Source organism: Sceloporus occidentalis, unplaced genomic scaffold (assembly GCF_023333645.1).
Source record: "Sceloporus occidentalis isolate IW3139 unplaced genomic scaffold, rSceOcc1.0.p SCAF_428, whole genome shotgun sequence".
NCBI classification, from domain to species: domain Eukaryota; kingdom Metazoa; phylum Chordata; class Lepidosauria; order Squamata; family Phrynosomatidae; genus Sceloporus; species Sceloporus occidentalis.
Window position 1 is genome coordinate 67,608 of NW_028317408.1, and position 16,194 is coordinate 83,801.

Here is a 16,194-nt window from a genome sequence, read left to right on the forward strand (position 1 = left end):
AAATGCCCGTGGGGTGTCTACTTTTAAAAAATGTATGATTTGATGGGGTAAATTGAATGGGCCAGGTTCAACAACGTCCCAATTAACACGGGGGGAAGGATGGCCACACATCTAATTTCCAATTAGAAAAATGCACACGTACCAAATGTGGCCTTTTAGTTCCCCCAAAAAATGACACACCCATGCATGTGGGGTATCACTGCACTCAGGAGATGTTGCTGAACACATTATGGGGTGTCGTGTGACAGCGGCATATACCAGGAGCTGTAAATTCATACATAAAGTAGGTGTGTGTGGGAAAAATACACACACAAAAATATTACTGCAAACTTTGAAAAAATGCTGGTGGTAAAATATGTGCATGCAAAGAGTTAAAATACCAGCATTTAAAATACCCTGTGGTGTCTAGTTTTGAAAAATTTATGGCTTTATTGGGCATACTGAAATGGCCCGACTCAAAGATGTACCAAATAGGGCATGGGCAGTGGATCCCCAAATGCCAAAGTTCAACATTGAAAAATGCGCATGCCCCAAATGTGGCCCTTTTGCCCCCAAACAGCCAGGCAAAATCATTCATGTGGGGTATCGCTGCACTCAGGAGATGTTGCTGAACACATATTGGGGTGTTTTGTGATAGTGACATATACGAGAACATTTTAATTCATACCTGAATTAAAATGTGTGTGGAAAACCAAATGCAAAAAAATGACTACCACAAAGTTTGACAAAGACTGGTGGTAGATATGGTGCATGGAAAGAGTTAAAATACTAGCATTTGAAATACCCTGGGGTGTCTAGTTTTCAAAAATTTATGGCTTTATTGGGCACACTGAAATGGCTCGGCTCAAAGATGTACCAAATAGGGCATGGGCAGTGGATCCCCAAATGCCAAAGTTCAACATTGAAAAATGCGCATGCCCCAAATGTGGCCCTTTTGCCCCCAAACAGCCAGGCAAAATCATTCATGTGGGGTATCGCTGCACTCAGGAGATGTTGCTGAACACATATTGGGGTGTTTTGTGATAGTGACATAAACTAGAACATTTTAATTCATACCTGAAGTAAAATGTGTATGACAAAACAAATGCAAAAAAATGACTACCATAAAGTTTGACAAAGACTGGTGGTAGATATGGTGCATGGAAAGAGTTAAAATACTAGCATTTGGAATACCCTGGGCTGTCTAGTTTTCAAAAATATATGACTTGATGGGGTAAATTGCATTGGCCGGGTTCAAAGATACCCGAAATGGCACATGGGGGGAAGAATTACCAGATTTGGAAAAAATGGCTTTGAAATAGCAAAACGCTACCTGTACTTATTGCCCCATAATGGGTAGAAAAAAGCAAAAAAACATAAAAACATTGGGTATTTCTAAACTCAGGACAAATAGTAGAATCTATTTAGCAGGTTTTTTCATTACCTTTTATAGATGAGTAAAAGATTTTTCAACTAAAAGTTAGAAACAGTCATTTTTTTCTAAATTTTTCACCATATTTTATAATTTTTTTAATAGTAAATAATATGATACAATCAAAACAATGTCATCTAAAGAAAGCCCTTCTTGTCCTAAAAAAAACAATATCTAATGTGTGTGGGTTCAGTAAACGGGAAAGAAGAAAATTACAGCTAAACACAAGCAGCGCAGAAATGTTAAAAAGGCCATTGTCACAAAGGGTACAAAAAGTAAAATCATCCTTTGTCTCGAAGGGGTTAAATATGAAAAAATAGTTTACATGAATTAATAGTTACTAATAAAACCTTTTTCCCCATAGGGGCGTCTTATATTCAGGTATTCTGTTGTGCCTAAATTTTCAGATTTTCGGGGGGTCGTTTTATAATCGAGTCAACTTAATTCTCATTTCACACCAAATACATACATTCCGTCTCCAGGAATGACTGACTTTTAGCTATTACGAAGAGACGGGATAGGAAGGGTTAAGCGCAGTGGCGGGCCCGGGGTATGAGGAGATGCCGTGGCGGGCCCCGGGGTACGAGGAGATGCCGTGGCGGGCCCCTGGGTATGAGGAGATGAAGTGACGGGCCCCTGGGTATGAGGAGATGAAGTGACGGGCCCGGGGTATGAGGAGATGAAGTGGCGGGCCCGGGGTATGAGGAGATGAAGTGGCGGGCCCGGGGTATGAGGAGATGAAGTGGCGGGCCCGGGGTATGAGGAGATGAAGTGGCGGGCCCGGGGTATGAGGAGATGAAGTGGCGGGCCCCTGGGTATGAGGACATGAAGTGTATAGCATGGAGGGACGCTTGGGACACTTGGCAGGTATACCCACACGCTCTGGTGGCGGGCTGAGCGGCTCACCCAGTGTTTAGAGTAGGACCCGAGTGCAACCCGACTAAAGCTTCTCTTACCCCCTTCCAGGGCACTCCGTAACAAAGCAGGACACCCCGTAACAAAGCAGGGCACCGTCGACCATCAACTCCTGCGCTCCTGTCTTGTGACTAACGATCAGTTGCGTTTTTGTTTTTTGCGCGCGTGCGATGACTCCGCCCTCGCGTAGACGCAGCAGCGCGTGCGGGGGGCGGGGCCAGTAGGCTTTTCTCGGTTCTCGGAGAGCACGGTCTCGTGGAAATGGCGTCTCTTTCGTTTTCCATGTGGGGGGCGAAGCCAACTGACCTGCAGAACAACAACAATGTAATGGGGGCTGTGCAGGGACCGGGGAGTGTCGGTGTCTGGCTGGTGCAGCGGGGCCCCGGGGAGTGGAGTGGAGTGGAGTGGAGTGGCAGTGGCAGTGTCTGGCTGGGGCAGTGGGGTGTGGAGTGTCGGTGTCTGAGTGGGTCAGATGGGCAGAGGAACTGATGGGGGTAACCGGGGCTGAGGTCGGTGTAGTAACAAGGGGTAAATGGGGCACAGGGAGTAGAGGGGTAAGGGCAACTGGTGTACCGGGGCAGGTAGTACCTTGTTTCTTTCTGTTTAGGGGCCCCAGGGGAGATTATTGACAGAATATAAGATTTATCAGCACTTACCCTTCCTGCCCGTCTCTACTGTAATGGGGCAGAACGTATGGCTCTTCCCCCGGGGTGTTTTCTGTCATTTAACGGTAATGTGTCTGACGCTCCTCTCTTCCCGCAGGAGATCGCCGATGTACCAAAATCCATCGCAGACCTACCAGGTGAGAGTGTGGGGCCCCCACACCCAGTGCTCTGTATATATAATGTCTGTATAGTGTATATATTATCTTCTGTTTATATGGCGCCAACAATGTACGCAGCGCTTAATACAATCCATATATTCAAGGGGTCCGACCAGACAAGAATTAACAGACTAAGACTATATAGTGTGTATAATGTCTATATAGTGTGTGTGTATAATGTATATATGGTGTGTAATGCATACGTCTCCTATCGCACGTGCTGTTATATATAACCGTTTTTAAACTGTAACCGTTTAAAACGGTGTGCGAATTGAGTTACCCCCCCCACCAGGAGCCGGCTCGCTGATTTAACTATACATTATACAGGGGGCCGGACACTGATTTATCTATACATTAAACAGGGGGCCGGACACTGATTTATCTATACATTATACAGGGTCCGGTCACTGATTTATCTATACTTTATACAGGGGCCGGCTCGCTGATTTAGCTATACGTTATACAGGGGGCCGGCCTCCTCCTCGTCTCCACCGGGGAGAGAATGTGTGAAATCTGCGCTGTGTCCTTGATTACGAGGATCCCTAAACATATTATCGTGCGTTTGATTTCTAGATCGCTGCTGCTGGGACAGTGACGACGATGAGCAAAGTATGGATTCCATACAGTTCTGTGCTGTTAACCCTTTCTGTTATCTCTGGTACTTTGGATAACGTTTATAGCCCCGTATGTAGATTGCATGCCTTCCGTTGTTGTTCGGAATTACGGGCGGCTGTGCTGGTTGTGCTTGCGGGGGATACGCGCGGGCGGCTGTGCCGGTTGTGATTGCGCCTCTGCTTTCCTGGAGGTCCCGGGGGCGTTGGGGCATGCTATCCTGGGGGGCGTCGGGGGGGGGATGCTATCCTGGGGGGCATCGGGGGGGATGTTTCCCGGAGGGCGTCGGTGGGGGGGTTGTCGGGGGATGCTATCCTGGGGGCGTCGGGGGGGGGGGGCAGCGGGGGATGCGATCCTGGAGGGCATCGGGGGATGCTATCCTGGGGGCGTCGTGCGATGCGATCCTGGAGGGGGGGCATCGGGGGATGCTATCCTGGGGGCGTCGGGCGATGCGATCCTGGAGGGCGGCGGGGGGGGCATCGGGGGATGCTATCCCGGGGGGGGACGGCGGGCGATGCGATCCTGGAGGGCATCGGGGGATGCAATCCTGGGGGCGTCAGGGGATACTTTAATACTTTACTGTCAGCGTGTACGTCTTGTCCATTTCACTCAGCGACATGTATTGACTTTTTTCTTCCCCAGATGACCCTGCAACAAGCTCTCTCCTTAATAAACTTATCCATCGCACTCTCGTGGAATCTCCTCACACTGTGGAGGTCTTGCAGAGGGACCCCTCTTCCCCGCTGTACTCTGTTAAAACTTTTGAGGAGCTGCGATTGTAAGTAGCGTTGCTGCACTTATGTTTTTATTATTTCTTATACATGTTTCTCTGCCCGTGGCGTGCTCCTTTGTGTCTCACTGCCTGGTTAGGCGCGTTTGTGCCGGTTATGACTGGTGTCTGGCGTTGTTTGAAAGGTTCCTTGGTGTTACTGTGCATGCGCGCAGTCTACTGATATGACATGAAATGTAGTCACATGCTACAAATAACGAGCGAGTGACCGGCGCTCAGTCCAGTCCTGCAAATACGTGCATGTGATCAACATGAGCCCTTGGTGTTTGGCCGTAAGCCCGCCTGTGAAGAGTCTTGTTACAGTGGGTCTCGCTCGGGCCCGGGAGGAGCCTTACTAAGCCTAGCCCGAGGCTTAGTAGCAAAAACATCACACGAAATGGGTTTCAGGCCTCGGCAGACGGGAGCGCTGAGATTCCTGCACCAACGCATTTCTCAGACCGTGGCACCGATGCCGTCATCGCACGTTACACACAAAAACGGGGACGAAACCGAGAAAAAGGGGGCAAGTCACACCCCCGTTTAGGAAAATAAAACCATAGACATTGGACCTCTAGTCTGGTGTATTTGAAGGTCTTCTCTGGAAGGGAGAATTCCGCGGGGAACGCAGGGATTGTGGGATAGTTTTGTCCCTTTAGCTGTTTTGGGGGCTATCAAAGAGTAGGTGTCCTTGGTGTCTCCCATTAACCATGCTTACTCTTGCAGGGGTTGGGTGGCTACCTTTCCCTTCTCTGCCCCAGCCACGGGGATGCCCCGAGCAGCACATAGTCCGCTTTTTGTGTTCCTTGCAACTTTCAAGTTCTGTCAGTTAAGTCTTTCTGCTTTCGTGATTTTCGGGTCCTTCGTCAGGGGTCAGCTCTGGGTTGATGTCCCAGGGTTTTGCGTTAAGATGGAGGCTTTACTTACCTGCTTCTACTTGCGCAGCTCTGGGTATAGAACCCCCTTTTCTGGTAAATAATGCCCTAATGGGCATATCTTGCTGTCTTGTTACAGTTATTCCAGGGGCTGAAGCTTCGGTGCACCCTGTAGATGTAATACTAGCGGCCGTGACTTTAGCGAGCTGTGGGGTGGAATAACCTTGCGGAGTCTTCAATGCCTTTAGTAGCTCGTTAAGCAATAAGTGTAATGAAACTATTTGCTGCTGTCATTTATCTCGCGCTAGAAAACGTATCACATGCAGGGCAGGAAGGTTTCTCTGTTTTAGGGCTGTCGGTAAATTTTTGATCATTAACTCTTTTCTGTACAGGAAGCCTGAATTACTAAAGGGAATTTATGCCATGGGTTTTAATCGACCATCAAAAATTCAAGAAACCGCTCTGCCGATGATGCTTGCTGATCCGTAAGTAGAGGTTGACGGGGGAAGTGTTCAGGGTATAGAATAGAGAAGTACCCGATTAAACCCGCTGCCCATATGGTAATAAACGCCCCCGAATAAAACAAAAGGCAGCCATGGATAGGATTACTAATTAGCATCGCCATAAAGGGTCTGCTCAGTGTGGGGTTTGAGCCGGTAAAGTCACCCAAAATATCGATGGCGGCTCCAGGTCTGCAGATAGAGGAGCTTTTGGGGGGGCATCTGTTTATACCACTGCGTGCAGCGCCAGGGGGGGGGTCGGTTTATTCCACTGCGTGCAGGGGGCCCATCGGTTTATACCACTGCGTGCAGTGCAGGGTGGGGGGATCGGTTTATTCCACTGCGTGCAGGGGGGCCATCGGTTTATACCACTGCGTGCAGCGCCGGGGGGTCGGTTTATTCCACTGCGTGCAGGGGGGCCATCGGTTTATACCACTGCGTGCAGTGAGGGGGGGGGGATCGGTTTATACCACTGCATGCAGCGCCGAGGGGAGGGACTTATACCACAAGTCTTGTAGGGTTTACTGCGCTCTGGGAAAGACCTAGAGCAGCAACCCTTCAAGCATTCATCACTGAGGTTCTGCACATGCTCAGTAGAGCTCCGGTCGAAGGGAACAGACCATTGAAATCCGGTAGTAGTGTCAGCCAACTGCATTTATTCTTATTGAAGTATTCAATAAGAATAAATGCCATTGGCTGCTGCTGCATCCATTCATTTCAGTTGGAGCTCGGTGGACCCTATCTGGGTCGTTACAGGAAGTGAACATAAGTATGCTTCCTGCTTTCAGTAATAGCCGCCGGGGGAGGGGTACGAGAGAGAACGTCATTATGTAAAGAAAGCCTTTTGCATGCTTGTTGTAGTTTTGACCTGATTCTAAGTTTCAATTATTTAATTCATGTAGTCAGGGAACCTTTATAACAATAAAATGTATTTAATCTGTATCTTGATATACTGTAGTTTGGAGTAGCTGTGTTTATTCCAGTGTATAAGAATGCAAAAAAACCCAGAATGCTGCAAAATCTTGTAATACCTTTTTTTTATTGGACTAACAGTATTTAAAAATAATAGACGTGTTTTCAGGAACCTTCCCTTTATCAAGTCAAATGCATTTCTGACCAAGCAAGTGAAAAGCATTTTCGAACTGACAGTACATGTTCTGATACAGGGGTTAAAACCCTGTCTGAGACATTCAAACAAAAGGGATACAAACCAAGCATCATCAAAAAGAAAATGAACTCTGCTCTACAAACGCCACGTGAACACAATACGCAGACATCCTCACGCGTGCCTTTAGTAGCCACGTACAATCCTGCCCTAGGAGAAATACGACAAATCATCAGGGATCTGCCGCCAATGCTAGCGGAGGATAAGGTGTTAAAATAAACTTTCCCTGAACCCCCCATCTTATCCTTCAAACAACCAGCTAATCTTAAGCGAAAGCTGGTCAGTTAGTAGGAAACTACATACTGAAACAGATAACGGAACCAAACCATGCAACAAATCGATGCAAACTCTGCCAACACATCTGTACCAGCAACACAGCCACCCACAACAAGACGACACAACATTACAGGATCGCACTCACACACGTCACAAAACGCTGTATACATGACTCAATGCACCAAATGTACAATAGGGTGATACATCGGTGAGACCGGCCAGCGACAGAATGAATCTGCACAGATACTCCATCAACCATCATGATGAAGAAGACTATTACACTCCAGCTGGGCACCAATTCACCCAAACAGATCACTCCATACATGACCTTCAAAACACTGAGCGGTCATTTCAAACACACCCAAGACATTTAAAGCCAAAATGATACATTTTTATGATTGCAAAAACAGAGGAATTAATGTGGATTTGAGCTTCTCAGCACATTTTCAAAACTACCTATAACCTGTGCCTTTTTTTGTCTACACGCTTACCTCTGCTGCCCCCCCCAGCCTTATCTGTGCAGTCTATGCCACTATTTACTACCCTCTGAAGTTTGTCTGCAAATTCTCTACCTTGTTTTAACCCCTGTATCAGAACATGTACTGGTTAGTTTTAAACTGTGTTTTTCACTTGCTTGGTCAGAAAAGCGTTTGACTGGATAAAGGGAGGACTCCTAAAAAACATTATTTTAAATACTGTTGGTCCAATAAAAAAGGTATTCCAAGATTCTGCAGCATTCTGTTTTTTTTTTGCATTCTTATCTTGATGTACAAATGATATATAAAATGAGGTATTAGTCGATTATATGGTAAGAAATACTTAAATACTGTGGTGAATGATAATTATACTTTAACCCCTTAATGATAAAGCCCGTACATGTACAAGCTCAAAATGCATTGTTTTCTATGGGTTTAGGAACCGCCTGTTGTCCTTAAGGGGTTAATAGTAACTGTTGTTAAATCCACTACAACAGAATTAAAATCACACACCAGTCTTAACAGATTGCACTAAAATAACAATAATACTCGGCTTCAGTAGATGATCAGCTCACAGAGATGAGAAACCCAGCAAAACAATATAAAGTGGAACTCCGTTGGTCGTAACGACTACTCGATGAAACGTGGGAAGGATTCTGGTCAATAACCCAGGGCGCTTACAGACAGCTCTGTGTGAAGCCCTCTGGATCCGGGCACCGCCTAGCTCTGGATTGAAGTTCTCCTAGCACATGGTGTACGGTTCTTTTTAAGGTGTTTTGTTCTATACTATTGATAGGTTTCTATGTAAATGTCAGCTGTATCAATTGTAAACTACAAGCAGTTTTTTTGGTTGAAGGGTGTAACCTAGAGAACGATATTTCGGTTATAACCATGCAAACCAAAATCACTAACTCATCCTATAGCTACCCACACTCCCGTGAATACAAGAAAACGTGCCTCTGCTTATAGGTAACTGCTGTTATCGCCTCAGGCTAGGATTTTCAGTAGCTCCAGGGCCGGCCTTAGGGGTGTGCGACCTGTGTGGGCGCCATGGCAACAGGGGCGCCTGCCCGGGACTTAAATGAAAACTTTTTTTTTTTTTTTTTTTTTTTTTTTTTATTTAAGTCCCGGGCAGGGGCGCCTGCGACCGCTCAGCGCCCCTCACTCTCCGTGACTCCGTCGCGGTGCCGGTGTTTTATGCTGAGCGCCGGCATTATTCCGGTGCTCAGCTGTGAAGCGCGCACCGCGGCATAGCGGGAAGACAGACGCCTCCGGCTCCCACCGCAGGACTCCGGCAGCAAGGTAAGTAAGGATAGGGAGAGGGGGGGAGATGAGTGGGGGGGGGGCACCAGAGGAGTAATCCGTACAGTGCGCCATAACACTTAAGGCCGCCTCTGAGTAGGTCTATAGTTCAGCCGTTATATCAAACCAATTCTGCTGTCTGACGTACATCACGTTGCTCATAACAATGCTGATAAATACATTGGGTTCCATGCAAGACTTCAGCATGCGCGTTACATGAGAATATGGCTGGAGTGCTCCTTGAATTGAAATACATCGGTCCTTTGTGATCCGTGTGGCCAGGAAAGCTTTTTCACACGTGTTGTTTTTACAGACCCCAGAACTTGATCGCACAGAGCCAGTCGGGGACTGGGAAAACCGCAGCTTTTGTGTTGGCGATGCTCAGCCGAGTGAACGCCGGGAAGAAATACCCCCAGGTGAGTGAGCAGTGGGGGTCCTTAACTGTATAGAGTTCATGCCGTACGCCCGTGCGTGACAAATGACCGTTCCCCTCTCGTTTCTCACAGTGCATCTGCCTTAGTCCGACGTTTGAATTGGCCCTGCAGACAGGACATGTCGTAGAGCGAATGGGAAAGTTCTGCGCCGGGGTTCAAGTCGCCTATGCTGTCCGAGGAAACAGGCGTACGAGGACCCTATAGAAAATGTTAATGTGTTGTTTGTATTTGTGGTTATTCACCCAAAATGTGGGGGATTTCAAAATCTGAGAATGTGCTGAGCTCTACAGCCTCCCCCGGCATGCACGCTTCCCTGCTGGGGGGGGCATAAATAAAATGAGTTACCGGTTAAGTATAAATTGCCCTTTTCCGGGAAGCCCCAGCGACCGACTTCATTCGGTTATTTCCATCATGCGAATCCAGTGGTCTCGGCTCCGAGGAACAGTTACTTTCCGCGTGGTGGTTGGAGTAGATGACGGGAAATGGTCGTTAATAGTTTCGATTAAAATGCATGTTAAATGGTTGTGTTTCAGCAGCCAGAGGCAGCCGCATCGAGGCCCAGATAATAATCGGCACTCCCGGCACGGTCATGGACTGGTGCTTTAAACTCAAGCTCTTTGAGGTAGCAGACATTTGTGTCTTGGTGCTGGACGAGGCTGACATCATGATTGGTGTCCAGGGTTATTCGGATCACAGCGTTAGGGTGAAAAGGTAAGAACTGCGGCACCGCATATCGCTCAATCGGGGCGCTGTAACTACGTGTAGCGGCGTTAAACTGGAAGCTAAGTGCTTGTGTGTAACGGCAAGTACATATGTGCGACGGTGGGGGGGTCGAGGGGCCGATTCCCCTCCTGGCTGGAAGGTGCCAACCCTCCCCTGGTAGAGTGGATAACGTGGGGTAGGTGGTGAGGAGTAGAGGGAGGAATAAGAGGACTATAATAACCTAACTGCGTGGCTGGAATTATTGGCGTCCGGAAGTCTCTCGTGCTGTTCGGCGGGTCTTTGTTGTGGCTGAGTTTTTGGCAATAAGTAAGCTGTGAGTATTTTTTAAATTGCATTCTGGATTCCGACCCAGAAGGGTCACAGAAGCTGCCGATGGTTCTGTTCTGGAATAAAGCTTTCGAGATGTCACTGATGTCTCTTCGATTAGTGACGCTCTGCATTGCACGTTTTCTCTCCGCAGAGCGATGCCCTCAGGATGTCAGATGCTCCTTTTTTCCGCTACTTTTGAGGACTCGGTGTGGTGCTTTGCAGAGCGTATCGTCCCCGACTCCAACATAATCAAACTGAAGAAAGAAGAGCTGACGCTAGATAATATCCAGCAGTTCTACGATGCTTGTGAAAGCAAGGAACAAAAATATTGCGCACTTACTAACATCTATGGGGCGATCACGATTGCACAGGCCATCATCTTCTGCCAGGTACAGCCGACGATGTCAGGTTGGGAAATCATGGTATGGTAATTACCCCCCAGCGCTGCGTACGGTAATTACCCCCGGCGCATGTAGTAAACACACACCCCTGATGCTGCATTTAATAATCAAACCCCCTCGCCACTGTGTACAGTAATTAAATGCCCCCCACCCTCTGGCGCTGCGTAACGTATCCCTCGCCCAGGACTGTGTACGGGAATAAATCATCGTATTACGCGGCAAAAACGACAATTCCTTAAAAAAGTAAACGGTGTAATTGTACCCTTATAGCTGGACGTGGGTTTATTCGCCTGGTCGAAGAGTTCAGCTTAGTATTTGCTTATCCTTATACAAAAAAAAGCCACTGAAGTCTCCTACTTACATTTCTACTAAATTCAGAAAATGAGTTTAATGTTAAATATCCAACTTCAACCCAAACGGATTCACTAACGGGAAACGCTTTAGGGGGCTTTACTGCTAATGACCTCTGAGGTTGTGAATGTTCCTGATAATGGGGCTCCAAGCAGCTCTTTGATGTAGAGATTAAGTAAAAGTGGATTAAATGACTTTAAAATAATGGCTATAACTTACGTTTTTACGTAATAAAATGATGGAATCAAGCCTTTTCTATGTTCATCAGAGAACGCCATTCCCGGGATTCTCCGCTGCATTTCTCCGTAGCTGTTCCTGGTAACAGGTTGACAGATTTACATCGTCCTCTTTGTGGACGGACACCGTGGGACTCTGCGCATGCAGCCTCACCGGGAAGGGCTGGCATTTCGTTGCTATTATTATTATTATTATTATTATTATTCTTCTTCTTAGAGGTTCTCTGAAGGTCTGAAGTTGTCTTCGTGCTTCTGCTGCCTGTTTCTCACAGCACCAGGCAGCATCGTTTTTTTGTGGTGTCAAGAGCCAGGCGTTTGTTTTTTGTCTCATCAATGAGTTTTGTCATTATCGGGAGTATTGCATCTTCAGTTCAGGGTCATTCTGTTCTTCCGTGCATTTGCCCTCCATGTTTTTACAAAGATTATGGTGGTAGTGGCTGACTTTAGGCACAAGTCCAGCCTCAAGTTTGTTCCGTATCTGATTGACTGGGTCCCGGTTGTTCAGTCGGAGTAAGTTCTACAGGGTGTTGGCTGAATTAATGGTCGAATTCTCCTCAGAAAGAGTTTTCCTTTATTTAGATCATGCGCATAATCGAGACAAGGCACACAACACACAAAAGTCGAAGCGTTGTCTGATTACATGTTTGGATTACATGACTTATATAACCTCTTATCTACTTCTAATAGCATGCCTCATTCTGATTGGTTACTTTTCAAGCAGGTTACACCTATTAAGCTGCATAATTAAGAATGGCCTATATGTGACCCTTTGCACATATATATATATATAATATATATAACAGAGTAGATGTGTTGGCGGGAACTCATGCATATATCAGACTAGACATTTGCTACTTTCTGATATTTACGATAGAAAAATGCTTATGTTAACACAGGGTTTCGTCAATCCTGTTCTGAGGTAAATCTGAATAAATCATAGTTCAGAAGTTTGAAAAAAGACCTAAGTCCATCAAGTTCAACCCTTCTACCTAACCTTCCTATTCTTGATCCAAAAGAAGGCAAAAAAAAAACCCTAATTAAGCGACTTCCAATTCTGCCATCAGGGGGAAAAATCCTTCTTGACTCCAATAGGCAATCGGATTTCTCCTTGGATCAAGAAGCTCTAAAATATTAATGTTATTCTATTTATATCCCTGTATGTCATGCCTTTTTTTAAAAAAATAAAAAATATCCAGGCCCCTTTTAAAAGACATCTGATGTATTTGATAACCACCTCCCTTGGAAGTGAATTCCGTACCTTTATTGTCCTCACTGTAAAGAATCCCTTCCTTTGTGGTCTATGAAACCTGCGCTCTTCCCGTCTGAGGACAACCTCTTGTTCTTTGTATATTTCTGTTAATGAACAGGTCACTGAAGAGCTCTTTATATCGGCCCGCATATATTTATATAATGTATATCGGCCCTGCATATATTTATATAATGTATATGGGCCCCGCATATATTTATTCCTAACTTCAGTCAAGAGAGTGAATCCGGTGTGTGATAAATATCCTTTTTCTGAAAAGATCCGTTTCAATTCGTCAGATCAAGTGGCTCTTTGCCTTGTCGGCCTCCAAATTGGCAGTTGCTTGGGCCGTAAGTCATATGCAGATGCTCCTTAAATGTTGGGATAGCTGAACCCTTCTGAACATAACAGTTGGAGAGCCAGCAGCAGGTGTCAAAGCATCCTTGAGATATTGCTTGCTGCCTCTCACTTTGACCAGAGGGCCACAGCGGCGCGTACAGAATTGGGTTGATTTCCAGAGATGTAAGCCTGTTTGCTTGGGAATCGACACCCTAAAGACATTCTGTTTTTATGGAGTCGTTCCGCATTTCACAGATAATTGATATCTGTAGTTTTCTTGCTGTCTGGAAATCTGAGGTTTTGAAGGAGCTCATCCTTTAGAGGAATGTGTATTCAGCCTGATGACAGCTTGGTTGGAGCTGAAGGTCCTAATGGCGAGCATATGTTGCTTGAGTCTGGAAGTATTCCAACAAATAATGCAGCAGAGCTCACGAAGGCCCCGCATCAACAGGAAGGTCTCCAGCCCTAGACCCATCTTCTCTGTCCGGAAAATGACAGACCGTTCCCTAGTGTTTCTGATCGCTCCGGACTGGCCTCGTATCGGATGAGAATATCGCTTGTTGAACCATTCGTGCTACCCGACAGGATCTTCTCCACCAGGCCCCAGCCTTGCATTCAAGTCTGTTATCTGAAGCTTGGACATTGAGTGGAGATTGCAGGGCCCTCCTCACCTGTTGTCTCTGTTAGTCAATTTGTTATGTTACATGCTACTTGTTATGTCCTGTCTACCCGTTGTACAGCGCTACGGAATTCGATATATAAAACAATAATTATAATAATTACTGACTAATCATGGCGCGTCTGCTGAGGTTTTGATGAGGCTTCTTCAGAGTTGCTAACTAGTTATGTCTGTTAAATACGGCAAGATCTGGAAGGACTTGTGTCAAACAAAAGGGTGCATCGTCCAAGCGCTCAGGTATCGCTCTGCTCTTGGACTTCCTTGAGGTTGGGTTCCACCTTCTGAAGGTTCAGATTGCAGCCTTGAGTGTATTTAGGGGATCCTGTTCCTGTTGGCGATGCTTCCTTCAGAATTTGACCTGGAAGATTGCTGAGATTTCCTGCCTAGGATTTGGATATTGTCCCAGATGATGTCTGCGCCTGTTAGTAAGATTTTGCTCATCTCCATGCCTTTGCAGAGCTCCAGGCACCCAAAGACGTCTCCATTTTATCTAATGCATGAAATTATCTAATCTTGTCCCCAACTGTCTCATTCTCTGGATTTTAAGAGATGCTTCTTTGTTTAAAAATAAATCCTGGAGATTCTCCAATCCGTTTATCTGCCTGAAGGTTTCCGTTAGCTGCCGGATTGTTGCTTGCGTCAGACTTCCGAAGATTCCATGTCGGACTGTTCCGTTCTCCTAATTCTTCTGTCTCCCGGTTTGCTGCTGGGCAGCACAAGGGAAATATGTAATTCCTCGCCTGGGAATTTCTCTTCCTTTCGCTTATCATCCAGCGGCATGTCTTGACTTCACTCAGGGGTAAGGGGACAGTCTGGGGGTATTTCCACGTCGTTTGTGCCATGCCTAAGAGGAGGAATAGCTATATCTACCCGATTTATTACTCGCCTTTATTTAGCACCGTCGATTTCTGCCGCGCTTCTTACAGTCCGTATAGTCGAAGGGTCTGAGAGAACTAGAAATGCCCGTGAGACCGTGAGGCCGTGCATTTAGAAATGCCCGTGAGGCCGTGCTTTAGGCAGAGGTGCCCGAACTTACAATGTAAGAAGCGTATGGTGAAATAAGGTAAGACGGTCTCCGTTTTCACCCGTTTAGTGGCCGTAGTCACCGCTTTAATGATGTGGTGTCGTTCTCCGCGTCCCGCTCTCTGTGTGATTGTTTACTTCCTTACAACAGACACGAAAAACCGCCAGCTGGCTCTCCCGCGAGATGAGGAAGGACGGGCATTGCGTGGCGTTGTTGAGTGGAGAGTTACCAGTCGCTCAGAGGGCCGACATGATCCAAAGATTTCGGGAGGCGAAAGAAAGGGTGCTGATTACGACAAATGTCTGCGCCAGAGGTAACGTCGCCTGTAAACGCCGTTTGCTTGTCCGGCAGCGTGGAGCGCTGTGTTCATTTCTGTCATCCTCTGATTTTCCAGGGATTGACGTGGAGCAGGTGTCCATTGTAGTAAACTTTGATCTCCCGGTGAACATGGACGGGGCGGTCGACTTTGAAACGTATCTGCACCGTATTGGCCGCACTGGACGATTTGGAAAAAAGGGCTTCGCTGTCAATCTTGTGGAAAAGTGCTGCCTCTATATGCTGCATGACATCGAAGATCACTTCAGTGAGTATGGGGTTAATGCCTTTCTAGTGGGAGAAGTGGAGCTTTACCTACCGGGCCCACACTGTGACGGCCACCATTCTGCCCCCTAGGCTGAGAATGCGTGAGAGATGCTGCAAAGCCTGTGCATGCGTGAAAAGTAAGGGTTAACCCTGGGGCACGTAACTGTGCCGGGTTACTTCCTATGGATAAAGTACCGTTTGCTCTCCCCGCACAGTGTCCCCGATCAGCATTAAATGCCCTTTAGATAACGCTCTGACAGAACACGTCTTCCCTTCCAGAAACGAGAATTACGAGATTGAACAGCGGAGACATGGATGAAATCGAGAAAATCTACCAATGAAGTGAGGAGCGGCAGCCGCTTCTTTTCAGTTTGTTTTTGCATTTTTCTGTAAATCTTTGTTATAATTATTATTATTAAATATCGACATAAAGACGAAGCACTTGGATCTCACTGGATTGTTCTGTTTGCATTTATTCTTCCAGACTCACTCGTTTGTTGTTCTAAAATGTATATTTAAGGTACACGCCATACGTTGGAGTAAAAGTCTCTCTGGGAAGCTTTTGGTTTTTTTGCTTCACTTTTGTTGTTTCTCGAGCACTTTTACACCATGATCCGCTGGATTATTCACTAAATATCAATAAATGATTTAAAACCTGCGCTGCACCATTTCACCGCAGGATCTCTACATGACACTTAACATTTTGTTGGGCTAAATATTTTATGGTGTACATATATCTACACACGCCA

At 46.4% G+C, this 16,194-nt stretch overlaps 1 protein-coding gene across 1 annotated transcript; it reads left to right on the forward strand.

Moving 5' to 3' along the window:
• Positions 1–254: 254 nt before the first annotated feature.
• On the forward strand, positions 255–15,786 carry LOC149272642 (ATP-dependent RNA helicase DDX25-like). The gene is made up of 11 exons (XM_089506874.1): positions 255–283; positions 3,742–3,758; positions 4,404–4,539; positions 5,795–5,887; positions 9,435–9,537; positions 9,628–9,742; positions 10,089–10,266; positions 10,739–10,976; positions 15,014–15,176; positions 15,258–15,446; positions 15,725–15,786. The coding sequence occupies exons 4-11, from the start codon at positions 5,826–5,828 to the stop codon at positions 15,784–15,786; spliced, it is 1,110 nt and encodes a 369-aa protein (XP_089363000.1). The 5' UTR covers positions 255–283; positions 3,742–3,758; positions 4,404–4,539; positions 5,795–5,825.
• The last annotated feature ends 408 nt before the right edge of the window (positions 15,787–16,194 follow it).

What these genes read in the sequence shown, in the direction of transcription:
- LOC149272642 (XM_089506874.1), top strand. Translation starts at nt 5,826, where the DNA reads ATGGGTTTTAATCGACCATCAAAAATTCAAGAAACCGCTCTGCCGATG. An exon ending in TGCTGTCCGAGGAAACAGGC is followed by an intron (nt 9,743 to 10,088) that starts GTACGAGGACCC and finishes GTTGTGTTTCAG; the next exon opens with CAGCCAGAGGCAGCCGCATC. An exon ending in AGGCCATCATCTTCTGCCAG is followed by an intron (nt 10,977 to 15,013) that starts GTACAGCCGACG and finishes TCCTTACAACAG; the next exon opens with ACACGAAAAACCGCCAGCTG.